This window comes from Vipera ursinii (genome assembly GCF_947247035.1).
Source record: "Vipera ursinii genome assembly, chromosome: 4".
In the NCBI taxonomy this organism is placed as follows: Eukaryota; Metazoa; Chordata; class Lepidosauria; order Squamata; family Viperidae; genus Vipera; species Vipera ursinii.
The window spans coordinates 31,101,207-31,116,650 of NC_139514.1; the positions used below are offsets into that span (position 1 = coordinate 31,101,207).

At 39.4% G+C, this 15,444-nt stretch overlaps 1 protein-coding gene across 1 annotated transcript; it reads right to left on the reverse strand.

Moving 5' to 3' along the window:
* Nucleotides 1–2,399: 2,399 nt before the first annotated feature.
* CPOX (coproporphyrinogen oxidase) lies at nt 2,400–14,502 on the reverse strand. The gene is made up of 7 exons (XM_083361966.1): nt 13,821–14,502; nt 11,310–11,453; nt 10,083–10,193; nt 9,260–9,401; nt 8,728–8,946; nt 6,653–6,757; nt 2,400–4,809 (listed from the first exon to the last, which is right to left on the reverse strand). The coding sequence occupies exons 1-7, from the start codon at nt 14,314–14,316 to the stop codon at nt 4,722–4,724; spliced, it is 1,305 nt and encodes a 434-aa protein (XP_083218092.1). The 5' UTR covers nt 14,317–14,502; the 3' UTR covers nt 2,400–4,721.
* Nucleotides 14,503–15,444: the final 942 nt, after the last annotated feature.

Below are 15,444 nucleotides of genomic sequence, written 5' to 3' on the forward strand. Positions count from 1 at the left end.
AACTCCCAGAATTCCTGAGTCAGCGTAGCTGACTCAGGAATTCTGGGAGTTGAAGTCCATGAGTCATAAAAGAGCCGAGGTCGCCTACCCCTGGCCTAGAGCAACTGAGCTCTCCCGCAGAAGTTGCAAGCAACGCATCTGGAATATTTTGCTTTCGATTAAGTGGATTTAATATTGAGCATGTCTCCCTCTCTGCTTCTCACGTGCAGCGGGCTACCTATAAACTGCCCGGTCCTTTGAAGCCTTCGCACTAAGCAAGAAAACGAGACAGACCCTCAAGCCAACACTTTCATAGGTTGAAGGGTTTTGGAAAAGCGCCTGAATTCCTGATGCTCACGCGGGCTTTTATCGTGCCACAAGTATTATGTTACAGGGCGGACGGCTAAGAGCGGACTCGAGATACTACTGTCTTGCCCTTAAAATGACACAGGATTACGGGGTGGCTCTCGGTGGATAAAACGAAGCATTTATTTGCGGCTGGGAAACAATCACGGATCTTAAACTGGACCTCCATTCTCAAGACAACGCGCACCAGATTTGGAAGACCTCACGTTAAGTTCACAACAGCCCCAAGTCTGAAAAGAGCCGAGTAGTCGCGTTAGGTTGACTCTGCTGAGAAGTTTCGGCTTCATTTTTACCCTTCCCCATGAAGCTTACTGGAGGAACTTGGACCATTCGCTGTTTCTGATCTGCGCCTTCCCCCACCCCCACATTGAATTGTTGTTAGTTGCGAAGTCGTGTCCGACCCATCGCGACCCCATGGACAACGTTCCTCCAGGCCTTCCTGTCCTCTACCATCTCTGGAGTCCATTTAAGCCAGGGGTCTTCAAACTTGGCCTTTTTATGACTTGTGGACTTCAACTCCCAGAATTCCTCAGTCAGGCATGCTGGCTGAGGAATTCTGGGAGTTGAAGTCCACAAGTCATAAAAGGGCCAAGTTTGAAGACCCCTGATTTAAGCTCACGCCTACTGCTTCAGTGACTCCATCCAGCCACCTCATTCTCTGTCGTCCCCTTCTTCTCTTGCCCTCGATCTTTCCCAGCATTTGGCTCTTCTCCAGTGAGTCCTTCCTTCTCATTAGGTGGCCAAAGTATTTGAGTTTCAGCTTCAGGATCTGGCCTTCTAAAGAGCAGTCAGGGTTGATCTCCTCTAGGACTGACCGCTTTGATCGCCTCGCAGGAGTCTTCCCCAGCACCATAGCTCAAAGGCTTCAATTCTTTGGCGCTCGGCCTTTCTTATGGTCCAACTTTCACTGCCATACATTGCAACTGGGAAGACCATAGCCTTGACTATTGAATTAACACAGCATAAAACAAGGGAAGAAGCCTTCCCTCCCTGTGGAGGTTGTCAGTTATCTCAAATGTGCTTTTTCAAAAGGCATCTGGACTGTTTTTTTTCCTTGAGGAAGAAGAATACAACTTCATCAGTAACTGATTCTTGGGTAAGAAACGAAACAGTTATTCTTCCTCAAGGAAAAAAAGTCCAGTTGCTTTTTTTGAGCCACCTACCCTGTCTTTAACGAGGAAAGCCAACTCATATTTGTATGAGTGGTAATTCTGGGAAAAGCCCCAAATTAATTTCTGGCTCCACTGGTATCATAAACAATTATAGCCAGTTGTTTTTTTTTTAAATAAAATTCTTGTCTCCTGCCTCTGTGTTTTAGCTGGCTGGGAGGCAAAAGTTTGCAGATGGGAGAAAAAAATGGGAAGAAGGCAAGGTAAACAGGCTTTGGATTGTCAGAGCTGAGAGCACTATTTTTTCTTTACTCTTAAAGGCCAGGTAAAGGCCAATACCATGTACAGTACAGTTTCTAAAAACCATCTTCAGATCAGGTTATCACAATGCCTGATTTTTGAACATCCCTGCTTATTCCCCATTCTTTGTTTTGTCAAATCTCCCTGAGAGTGAGTCTAAAAACCATGGATGCTGGCAGATATTTGGATCACAAGTAATTTATGAATGGTATGAGGTGTGATTAAAGCCAAGGTTTTTTTACACAACAGCTAAGATATTTAAACTTTGCGTCTTGGTGTGATTATAATGCTGAATTACAGAATCATTTAAGTTAGAAGAGCCATTTAGGCCACTGAGTCTCTAGCTCCATGTTTGGAGCAGAAATATATACAAAAGCCTCTCAGGCAGAAGGGATTATTCAGCCCAGCCAGTATTTGAATGCTCCAAAGGGCAGCATATTATCCTCTTGGAACTGATTCCCCTCTCAAATTGATATTATAGTTAGGATTTTTCCCTCCTCGTTTTTATACGGCATCAGTCATTCTTTTAAGATTATTTTGTGGTGTGGAGTCTAGGGTGATCAGAGTTAAATTTCTCAATATGAACTGAAATGCCTTATCAGAAATGTTTGCACTATAATGCTTGAAGTAAAAATGCTACATAAATGTGTTTGCAGATCCAAGTTTTTTATTCAGTTTTGGTATTACAATACAAAAAAATAATAAAGATCCCACTAGCAAAAAATAACATCAATAACATATAGTGACAGTAAATATTTTCAATTTTGCAAAACTCTGAAACAACTAAAAAAATTGAGAAAATCCTTATTCTTTTCAAAACTGAAGCAATGTTTTAAAATGCTGCTGCAAATCAGAGATCTAAAATTTTTAAAAGTAATCATGTTAGTGCCTCCCGCATATTTATTAGCAGTACTCTTAGGAATATGATGCTGGAAAAGGCATGTCAAGCTAAGAAACATAGGATCAAAGAGAATATTTGTAGCTGAGGGTTGAACTGTGGGGTCCCTGTTGCTCTCTGAGCTTGGTGGTTTTCTTTTAGACATTTCATTACCAAACTAGGTAACGTCATCAGTGCACTGGTGCCCAGCAGTGATGTTACCTAATTTGGTAATGAATGTCTACAAGAAAACTACCAAGGAGCCCATGTTAAGGAACATCTTCAGCACACGTCTGAGAATTTACTGTCTGCATAATAAAGCACTGTCTGCAACAGCTTGAAATGCCTGTTTGTGTTCCTACTCATAGATTTCTATATTTTCTGCACAAATAACACTGAGGAGTTTATAAAGATGCTCACAGATAATGAAGAAATAATATGAAAAGTTGGGTTCGCTATGAAAACTTGTGACTTTCTCAAGCTCATGAAGATGGGAAAAAAAGATCCATATACATTTTGAATGTATTGCTATTAATGTTAGTGTTGCTGAATTTTTTTAAGGAAATACTCATGGTTTTCTCCCTTCAGTTTCTGTATAATGCCAAAGAACTATCTAGTGGACAAAACCAAAGGAGATTCTCAAATCTTTCTTAAATGCTGGTTGTTTTTCACTTTTATTATTCTTTGCCAATATTCAAAACGCAAATTGAACCTAAGCACAGTGGTTTAGATTCAGAGATATCTTTTAGAAGCAGGAGCACCTTCATTTCCTCATTCTACTGCAGCCCATTATCTTCTTAGAAGCAGACCAGGGAGGACCCAGGCAGCTTGCTGAGAAGTAATCTGGTTACTCCAGCTGTGAATGAGTTTTACATTTTTCTAGATCTAAACCACTGTTAACATACAGCAGCTTGCAGTTCCATTCAGTACTCCTGCAAACTCATTTTATTGACATGGATTTAAGAAAGCATTATTATTAGCTGAGAACTTACGTTTCTATTGACAAAAATGTAAAAAGTTGGCCAAAATTAAGCATCAGATATCTGTGTTCCTCAGAAGCTTGTTTCTCTCCTTCCCGTTACTTAATTCTTAAAAGTTTAATCTGCTGCCCAGTACATAGTTTACTGAAGGAAACACTTCTCTATGACTGTCTCAGCAAAGATTGTATGTTTGTGCATGTACATGCAGATACTTTATGCAGAATTGATTATGAGCACTTGGAACAGAACATATGAGAAACATATTTCAAGAAAGTAGGTGAGAAAAAAAACTGGTAACCTGAGGTACAATACCACCTTACACTCCTCCTGAATTTAAGTTCCAATGTGTTCAACTATTCAAACATTATGCATTTACTATATAAGAATCTACATTTATTAAAAGTATTTCTACAGAAATGTAATTATTCATTAAAAAAACTCTTGTGCCAGGTGTTGTACAAATGCAGAACTGTGAACTTTGGTCCCTGATAAAAAGTCTGGGCTGCAATTCATCTTCAGTCAAGGTGTGGATAATTACAAAGTTTTGTGAGGTGGGACTGAGTTACCAAGATAATTTATCCACTTACTGCACCCTAAATGATAGTAGCCAATGTAGTACATTCTTTTGCAATTTAACAGATGATCATGAGTCAAATACAGTAGCATTTTAGATTAAATTACAAAAATCATGGTACTGGAAGCTGGTTGGCAAGGAGTCAGAAACACTGCAGGCAACTGAAGACTAAACTGGGTTTGTCAACAACTGTTCCTTTTGTGAAAAGTAAGAAAATGTGTTTTAAGTCCCTGAAAGAGAGCCATGTAGTCTGCACCTCAGTAACTTGCAGCACTTCACTACATTCTGTTGTTAAGTGCATGTCCTCTTGACTTAATATAATTTTCACGCAGATCTCTACAGTTCCACTAATACAAATGACCAACACCTAGAAAGGAGCAATAAAATTCACAGAGGATAGAATCTAATACTATTCCTAAGGCATGAGGTGAAAGAATAGCAAAACATTCATTAACTGCCATGCAGTGACAGGTGAATTTGGGAGTGGGCAGCAGAACAAGTTCTCTCCTCACTGCTGAACATGGTCAGGATTCTATTCACTGTATCCAGTCTCTGGGATGGCGCAAAACTTCTAGGATTTCTGCTTCCTTGGAATTCTCTGGTGGTGAATGCATATACTCCCACCTGAAAAGTGGATGTGTACAAAACAGCTATTAGTACTTTTTTTCTCCATACACTATTTACAATGTAAGGTTTTAACGTCCAAAGCAAAAAATATTATCTATTTCATACTCACCTTATTGCAAATTTACTCCTGTTAATACTGTAAATGTTACACAATTAAAAAAATCTCTATGGCAGAGGAAAGGATTTACTTTCTATTACTTTCTCTAGAATATCAACATACAATTTCTAAAGCAAACTGCACCTGAGGCTGAAAGACAAGGCAAAGCAGGGTATGCGGGTAAGACAGAAATAGGGAATTTCTAGAATGTCCTATTGAATGTCTCTTGAATTGGCCACAACATATTTCACTCCCCTGTTATTCATCAATAGTTGTAGCTTCTCTCAGAACCAGCCACTACATTAGTCACTGGAAAAAAGAGAAATTGGATAAAGTATACAGAATACAAAAACTCCTACCTGGTGGTCTCTCTCCCTCCCTTTCTTTTTCAATTTAATGCCCATTTTAGTTGTTTCCCGTTATGTTCTATCATCCCCTTTTCTCTCTGGTTTCGCCACACAGTGACTTTATTTATTTATAAGATTTATATGGCTGCCTATCTCATATGATGACTTTAGGAGGCTAAAAACAATTCATGAAGACATGGCTAAAAAAAGAGTAACTCCCTCCCCCCAGCCAAACTGACACTCAGTTCAACCCCCATCCTAGTCTGATGCTTGGGAGAAGAGTCAGGTTTTCATGGCCCTCCAGAAGGCTAAAGGGGTAGGGATCTCAGAGAGAATTCCAAAGGGCTAGAGAGCTCAATGAGAAAGCACATCTCCGAGGTCCCATAAGGTGGCAACAATTAAGGAGGAGAACTAGGGACCCTATTTAACAAAGTATGATGGATACCCTAAGGAAGTGGTCCTGCAAAAAACCCGGTCCTGTGCCTTGTAGGTCTTTAAAGTGATAACCAGCACCATGCATTGCACTGGAAAGCAACTGGGAACCAGTACAGCACATGCTAACTTGGGTGAACTGCACATGGCACACTGCATTCTGAACCAGCTGCAGTTTCTGGATTATTTTCAAGGTCCCTTGTAGAGCACATTGCAGTAATCCAAATGGGAGGTCACTAAGGCATCAGTGGTTTGGTTCACATATCACAGTATGCTACAATGTGGATTGCTTGTTCTAAGACGAAAGATACGTGAGCTCAGGCGTTACGGTTTATCAACTGTGATTTATGAATCAATGTTGCCTATAGGTGAAGAATATGGCTTCTCTAACAAACTCTATCTCAGAATAAGATAAACCTACACAATTGACACAACTAATCTTTAAGGTTAAGAAAATACTTCTTTTGCTCTACATAGCTGTTTCTCCCTTCCTTTTGAAAGCTGTGCCACTTTCTTTTCTAATAAACATTCAATTCACTCCTATTGAACAACAGAGGGGTTCACTTCAGAATTAACACTTCAGTTCTTTTGATCTCTGAACAATGGTTATGATTGTTGTGGATTTTATGGATATATGGATCTTATGATAGGCCTTTATTATGATATGAGTTGTTTTATCATACAGCTTTATTATATAAACTAGCTGTATATAAGCATTGTAAATAAGCAAATAAATGAATTAACATATGCATGACCCTCATCACTGGGTACTCATTTAGTTCCCCTAATCTAATGACTGTCTCTGGTCTTTCTAGTCAACTTTCATCAAGTGCTACTTATCAAAGTGTCCGAATGTATTTGAAATCAGATCAAGACAAGGGCTTTAAGTTTACTGTAATTATAGCCCATCTTTTTTATTAAACTATCCCACAAATCTCTTTTGCTACTTTAGTTATGATCTTACCTGGCAGTAAGTGGCAGAGACATAAGAATACTTTCAATTCTTGACCCTGGTGTTGCAAGGCCAAACTTTGTGCCTCTATCATAAACGAGATTGAATTCCACATATCTGTTGGAAACAAACAACAAAAGTATTCCTCTAGTATCCTTACATGGCATTGTTCTTCTGATTTTGCTAACCACTGAGAAAGGCAAAGGCAATATGGTACACTGCAATTTAATTACTGATCCTGCTTAGCCTTTACTCTGGCTTTCAATGTTTCATAAAACATTATTTACCTAATTTCAGGGTATTTTTCAGAAACATCTATTAAAACACACATAAAAATCTTGAACTATTGAGCTGAGTGCTCAATAGCTCAGACTTCCATGGCCGCACAGAATCCTGAAACACATATTAATGAACTGCCACCATAAAGAATAGTTTTAGAAATTATCTTTTTTTTTCATTCAGGTCCTTGAATAACAAACAGAAACATCACTGAAACTTACAGTAGCATTTGTATATCAATAATGGCTCAGACAGCATCTTTCTAAAAGTATGGGGAATGTATTATATTCTTACAAAGTAAATTACCTATCTTTTGCCATTTATACAATTCTGAAAAGAGGATAAGGGGAATACATCTTGTCTCTTCTGTAGAAAGTCCTTAGTTTAACTATTGCACATATTTCACTATTTTTTTAAAAAAAATCTTCATTTATCTTCTTCACTGGAACAAATATTAAATCTATTATTTAGTAAGGTGTTTGAACTTAACACAATTTTCTATAATACCTACTGGTCCTTTCACTCTACTGCATATATTTCTATAGCTTACCAAAATTATAAAATATTGTTTAATCATCATATAGGGTAAAGAGCAGTTAATCATAAGGAGGAAATAACATGTTTGGTGGAAAGACTGGATAAAAAAATTAATAAGTAAACAAATAAATCAGAAATAATGTATAAGGCTGGGATATTTCTTAAATAAATTCTATGCAAGAACTACACCCTAACCCAGGGGTAGGCAACCTCGGCTCTTTTATGACTCATTGACTTCAACTCCCAGAATTCCTGCGTCAGCATAGAATTCTGGGAGTTGAAGTCCATGAGTCATAAAAGAGCCGAGGTTGCCTACCCCTGCCCTAACCTAATAACATTTAAGCAATTATAATTTCTCTAGTATTTTAAAAAAACTAGAAATCAAAGGGAGAGTGGAGAGGATATTGCAGTCACAATTAATTTCTTCATATATGGCAAAAATTGGTGTCTGTCATAAAGATCAGAATCAGCAACTTAAAATTTGGGAAGAAGATAAAGAACTGATGGCGGTAGAAATAGAATGTTATTTGTACAATTTTGACCTATGGAGTTTTCTACCAACTTCTTTTCTGTTTTATTGTTATTTCTATGGTTAGCCATAGAAAGACTAAGTATGACATGATACAGCATCTGTTTCAGAAAATGAAATGTTGGAGAGTTACTTCATTTCAAAAACCTCATTCTTATCTTCCAGACCAGCCATAAGAAATGACAGTGGGTGGAGGTGGGGCTAAAACAGTTAGAACCTACATGGTTTATCAGAAGACACAAAAGATCCCATTTTTAAAAAAAACGAAGTCCAATCCAGAAAAAAAAAAATCTACTCCATCTAAATTGAATTGGTAACACCAACAATTGTCATATCATCAGAAGAAGATGCTTACTTAGCTTGGGATTAGTGACTAGTTCCAATACTCAAAAAAGTGAAATAAAGCAGTTTGGGAACAGAGAAATCTTAAAATACGCTGTTTAAGTGGAATATATATTTTGACTGCATTAAAAGTTTTCAAACTTTTTCCAAAATCATATTAAACTGTTACGGATTAATTTAAAAGTGTTCTATAATATTTAGCCTTGAAAATAAAAGATGGGGGCATTTGTATGGCAGTTATTAGATCTGAGTCTTCCAAAACCCATAATACAGTAATAGAAAATCAAGACACTAAGTCAGGAAAATATGGACTAAACAAAGAGCCAGAATGTTTGGGCTAGTGGCCCCAAAGGGTATACTGATCATCCATCCTGATACTCATAAAGATCCTCTTACTCACCTCCCCCTGCGGATCTGCTGCCATAATTTTTCTTTTGGTGAGAACTTGTCCTGTGAGTGTTTCTTCACAATGGGAATGTAACAAGGCACAATAGCTTTGGCACAACTCTGCACAAACTGGAAAACTTCTTCTTTTGAAGGCGAGTCCAAGTCATCAAAGAAGATGCCTCCTATTCCCCGCCGTTCTCCACGGTGCTTGATGTAAAAATATTCATCACACCTGTTAACCCCAACATTGCTGGTTAAAAGGGTAACGCAGACACAGAAGTCTGAAACACTGAGTCAGAAGATGAGAAAACAACCTAGTGTGACCGCTTTCGTTTCTAAAGTAAACATTCTATAATTACTAAATAGAAAATATTGCAATATATTCTAAAACCGTTTTAAAAAGAGAAAGACCTGCAATCACTTTCCTGGCTAGAATGAAGAGAGGCCTATTAATTTCAAGAGATAAACATACATTTATTTCCATCAGTTTCAAGAATGACAGCAACCATTCAAAAAAAATATTCTGATATGAAATTCCTACGTACCATTTCTTGAACTTAGGATATAGTTCAGGATTATGCTGATCACAAGCGTCCTTTAGAGTTTTATGAAAATGAATAGCATCTTCTTCATTCAAGTAAGTTGGTGTAAGGTCTGTTCCACCACCAAACCACCACTGTTTAGCACCTAAGAGAATACAAAAGAGCCATCATTTCTTTTTGTTGAATTTTTTGTAGATACTCTTGTAAAATAAGAAACATCATGTTCATTTAGTTACAATTCATCTCTAATATAGAAAAGGGGCTATTATGATCTTAAGGACTTAAAGTAATTTAACTGAAGAGACTCATTTCATGCATGGTTACTTAATATATTAGATCTCCTCAGGTTTAATGTTATACAAAGTCAAACAAGTACAGCATGCATATAAAAAGCAAATTGCTAGTTCTGTTTCTTGGACACACAATTTATCTCTCTACAAAAAAAAGGCTCTTATTAAAATAAGACCTTAATTATAAAATCTTATGCTCAACAACTACTTCCTTAATTTTTTTCCCTATAGTACTAGACTTTCTGGAAATTGTGAGTGTGTGAATATGACACGAATTACAGAGGTTCATTCAAATTTGTCAGGTTATTGTTGACTCAAAAAGATTCTCCTGTCTGTCTCTACTATTACCAACATGTCAGGGATATCTGCAGACTCTCAGTACTTTCAACAAAGTGATAACAGCAGCATCAAGCTGCAGCCTCAGCCCTGTTTGAGCATGCATGCAATGTCACTGTACACAGAAAAGAAGATGGTTCAAACACTCAACTTCTCCCTTGCATAATTTATATAATTCTAGGTCAAGGTATAGCACTTACCATCTGCATCTTCAATTTCAAAGTATCTGTAATTAAAGTGTATAGTGGGAATGTAAGGATTCTTTGGATGAATGACAGAACTCACTCCCATAGCACAAAAGGGCAATTTTCCTAAATAGCAATGAAGAAAGGATATCTTAGTCAACAATGAAAACGTAAGTCCAGAGCTGCTGCAAATCAAACAGCATATAAATGTAATAATCATCATCATCATCATCATCACACTCCGGACTTAACAATTGTCGATAAGAAATTGTGGATACTGGACATGGCAGTGCCTGGACACAGAATAGATAAGAAAGAACTGGAGAAGATAACAAAATACAAAGACCTACAAATAGAAATAGAAAGACTGTGGCAAAGGCAAGCAAGGGTAGTACCAATAGTAATAGGCACCTTGGGTGCAATCCCAAAACAACTGGAGCACCACTTGAACACCATCATCGGCACTGACAAATTCACCATTAGTCAATTGCAAAAGGCGGCCTTACTAGGAACTGCTTCCATCCTGCGACAATATCTATAATACCATCAAACATCCACATCTGCCTATCCCAGGTCCTTGGTAAGGACTCGATAGGTAGACAAAAATGCAAATCCAGTCTGAACATGTGGCTGACTGTGTGATGATTAATAATAATAATAATCAGGGATTTTTTTCTCATAGAACGCTCAGAACGGAGTTCCGGCACCTTTTTTGGATGGAACCTTGTAGGATAGGCAAGGCGGGTTGCATGACATGTATGAGTTCCGGCACCTTTTTCTTTTACAAAAAAAGCACTGATAATAATAACAACAACAACAATAATAATAATAACAACAACAATAATAATAAATAATATCAAAGCAATTAAAAACAAAATTGTAAGCTTTCTAAATGTTCTCTCAACTCTGCATTTTACACTCCAGAAGCACCTCTAGATCTGCAATCTCTAAGAGAAAAGACATATTTGCTATTTAAGATTGTGCAAGAAAGAAGTTAATATGTCTCACTATTCAGAATATATAAGGCCTGGAGAAGACCTGTGGAAACTTCCTATTTTTGTGTCAAGATTTTTTCTATGGTCCTCATTAACCAGAACAAATAACACCGAGCTAAGTAGGGTTGACTTTAGTGGATTTGTTCCTGGCTCCTATGGGAAGCTGGATGATGGATTAGATTCACCTTTTGTTTAATCCAACAGAAGTTGTTAGATTCTTTAGCAGATTTCATGTATGAACCCTTACCATTTTTGGTTTTCAGAGTTTTCCCTCTACTTCTCATCTGCTGAGCTGCTTCTTCAGAAAGATGTCCAAAAACAACTGATACATTGACACCAGCCTTCTCAAAGATTTCACCATCTTGAAGTACACAGCTGATGCCTCCGCCACCTGTTAAATAAACAAACCAGCAATTATTTCAACAGCGATTTACAAAGTTTAGAACATTTTTCAATTATGAAACTGTTCAGATAGTTATCTAGGATCCTTTGTTTTTGAATGCAGGCAGTTGCATTCAGCAGCCAGCATAGTTTTGCCAGGATTAGTAATTGAATTAGAGAAAACTCTAATTAGAAAATCCCTTATCAAATTCTGTTACTCTTTGCTATGGCCTCCCAGCAACTAATTTTAGAAGGCTGTTAGGAACTGATGAAGGTAAAAGTATGGATTACATTTGCAGTGTCTGTGGCAAGGCCTGGTTCATTTGTTCAGAACCAACAAAACCTTTTCTTTGCTTCTTTTGGGCGAAAAGCAAGCATAGTTGAAAATTTCTGTGCCAAAATGTCAAAATAATAAAAGTAGAGGTCAGACATATTCTATTCAGCTCTTTTCCTAACAGCATAACCACTGAGGCATAAGACAAGTTATAAATCATAATCTTTCTGTTAATTACTCAAAGGACCAGTTGTTTATATATTTTATTTAGCAATAACATTGTATGAGCTGATACCCTGAAACAGACATCCTTTCTTTTTTGTAATACAGCAGTTCTTACATATATACGGAATAATCTACTTCTCAAAGTCTACCACTGTCACTCTTTTCGGTTTATTGTCTTTTGGCAAGATTTCAGAAGTTGTTTGCCACTGCCTCCTTCCTGGGGGGGGGGGAGAGAGAGAGAGAGGCTCAAGATCACCAAGTGGCTTGGTTCCTAATGGTCTTCTGATCTTTAACCTGGTGCCTTAACCACTACACCAAACTGGCTCATTAAAGCTGTATATTAAGAGAGATAAAATTATGCTTAGTAAAAAATACTGGACATAATAAATTTTGTTGATCAAACACATACTATTTAAATGTCTAAGTCATGGGTGTCAAACTCGCCACGTGACATGACGTGACTCTTTTTGCATTGCCAGCAATGGGGTGGGCGCGGCTTCGGTATGATGATACTGGCCTGCGGGCCTGCAGTTTGACACCCCTGGTCTAAGTAAATCAATTGGGTTTCCTGAACTATGACATATCACTGATTCCTTTACTCATCTGTAAAAAAGTAGGGGAATGACACTGTACCTTTTACCTTTACTTGGCAGGTAAAAGAGTGTAGAGGCAATGTTGCAATCCACACCACACAATGAAAGTATCACTGTGGTATTTCAGGACACAAACAGATCCCTGCAGCTAATTTTGCATTACAGATACAAAGGCACACAATTCCATGTAGAACCAGTTTGGTGTGGTAGGTGTGGTGATGGACCTTCACTTTCAGCCACAAAAGTTCACTGGATGATTTTGAACCAGTTGATCCAGGAAGCCCAGCTTACCTGCCGTTATGAACAAGAACTGGATGAAGGAGTACCATGTATACCAGGGGTGTCAAACTCGCAACATCACATGTCACGACATATCATGACTTTTTTGCCATTGCCGGCAATGGGGTGGGCGTGGTTTTGCTATGATACATCCGGCCCACAGGCCAGCAGTCTGACACCCCTGATGTATACGATCTTGTCAGAGCATGAATCTGACAAATTAGTTACATCAATCTAGATTTAATCACTTGATATAGGTTAAAGAAAGGACGTTAGGTTCTGTGGGACAGACCATGTAGTTTTCTTAGTAACAATACCAATTTCTGGTATCACCTTTTCCAACTAAAAAAATATTGAAAGGCATATGCTTTTATGAGTTGCACCTATGCCTTTTAAATTAAATGTGTAATTTGTAAAGGTGTTACCAGAATTTTCCTGGGGGTTTTTTTTGGCATCATAAACCAACATGGTTCTCCACCTACAAAATACATAAATGTTTTGCTATTTTTTCCGCAAGGCTTTAAAAAATATTTAGACTTGAGGTTACCTAGTTACCTCTTATCCAAGTATTAACTAAGTGCCACTCTGTATGGCTTCCTGGATCAGCTATGGTAGGTAATACATATTTTGTATTCCTGAAGATTCTTGAAGCAGCTTTTACTATCCTCCAAGCCCTTAGCCATTTTGACACCTATCTCTCGGTCATGCAGAATCTTGGACACTTCCATTTGTGCTTGCTTGCTTGTTTTTAAAACCGGAAAAAAGGAAGTTTCTAAATAACCAACACCTTTGAGATGTTTATTACGATCTCAAACACACTAAAGAGAAAATAAGAATGCTATTCTATTCAGGGAAACTTGGGAGGGAGTAAAAAAGCCAATTTTCAGATCAGTCCCACATCGGCAGGCGGGGCAATTACTCCGGATTAGTTCCAACCTGCAGAGGTGCGACTGCGCGGCCCCGGAGAAAGGAACGGGTCCCCACTCTACCCCGGAATTCGGGTCACCTTCCTTCCTTTCCCAGCGGTCCACGGTGAAAGCGGCGCCGCGGTCGACCTGGGCCAGCGCGTTGCACACCTGGCTCTGCGTCTCCATGATGAGCAGCTCCATGCGACTTCGCAGGTCTGCGCGCCGGTCGCGCAGCTCTCGCAGTCCGCTCACCGGAGGAGCCATGAAGCTCTCGCACAGCCTTGCCAGATCTTCCTCGTTCTCCTTTCCCCACGGCTTTTCCAGTTGCGGTTGTGGTTGTTGCTGCTGCTGCTGCCGCCGAGGCTGCTCCTTCATCTCCGCCCGTCGGACCAGTCCCAGCCCGGCCAGCACCACCGTGGCTCCCGCAGTCCAGGCGAATGCCGATCGCTGCCACCGACCATCACGCCAATGGGAAGAAGGGCCAGGCGGCGATTCCAAGGAGCCGGAACCGAACAGCCTGGAGCAGCGCGGCCCGGATCGGAGCACGAAACCCCGGGCGCCCAGGTGGCGAACCCCGCACAGCAGAAAGGACATGACAGCGAGCGGCCAGTTCCTTCAGCGGCAGTCCAGATCGCCGCCGAGCTAGGAAAGCGCGTTGCGCACGCCCCTTCGGCTGCAGTCCCGGAAGAGGTGGGGAATGCGGAGCAATAGCTCGTGGGGAGTTAAGCAGGGGTCTTCAAACTTGGCCCTTTTATGACTCGTGGACTTCAACTCCCAGAATTCCTCAGCCAGCATGGCTGGCTGAGGAATTCTGGGAGTTGAAGTCCACGAGTCATAAAAGAGCCAAGTTTGAAGACCCCGTGGAGTACAGTTTCACTGGCAATCGCGCCTATCTCGAACGTTGCCCTTAGACTACAACTCCCAGCAGCGCCCGTGGGAAAAAAAAAGCAGCAAGAAAGAGCTTGAGGCGTGAGACGGAGGCACGTCGTAAGAGGAGATTGCAGCGTCGTGGCGTAAAAATGAACAGGCTGTTTTCTTAACCTTTTACCGGGGGGGGGGGGAGGAGGCGGGGAAACGACAGCGAGGATTGTCAAATTCAGCCGCGTGTGACTCGTCATCAAAAATGCTTAACCTTATCGCGCGGAGCCTAGTTGCAACAAATAGAAGACTACAATGTATTTATTAATTCTCTCCACCCTTCTACCTGGTGAAACACAATTGTAGTTGTGCAATTTTGCTTTGATTCAGAGTTGAATGAGACCGAACATTTTATTTGGAATCGAGCGTGTAATCCCGCTCGAGAGAAAAACAGCAGACAAGAAGTAATAAAGGGCGGCAAAGGGAATTAACTTCCCAACTGCTAACCTCTCCTTCTCCAGGCAGGGCAAAACTGTTAAGAGACAATCTCTTCAATGCCTTTTTAAAAAAAAAATAAAATAATATGGCAATGTTAAACATCAAAAGTAAGGGGCAAAAAAGAAATAATTGTGATTAATACCTTTGCCTAATGGGAGATATGCTTATAGTTTTCCAGTTATAATAAATTTGTACAGCCATTTGGAATGTAATTTTATGTAAGTTTATTGCAAAATAAAGGTGAATTCCTATTGTCATTCCTAAAGAGAAAACAAAAAACATAGCTTTGGTGGTATTCTAGCATACTGAAATAGGTTGATCTGATTAAAATAAAAGTTCTAATGTATTATTACCATTATCATGACT

Bases quoted from the DNA above. Each gene is read 5' to 3' on its own strand.
- CPOX (XM_083361966.1), bottom strand. From the start codon at position 14,316: ATGTCCTTTCTGCTGTGCGGGGTTCGCCACCTGGGCGCCCGGGGTTTC. The intron at 8,947-9,259 runs GTACGTAGGAAT...TGGGGTTAACAG, and splicing joins TATCCTAAGTTCAAGAAATG to GTGTGATGAATATTTTTACA. The intron at 6,758-8,727 runs GTGAGTAAGAGG...TGTTTCCAACAG, and splicing joins CAGCAGATCCGCAGGGGGAG to ATATGTGGAATTCAATCTCG.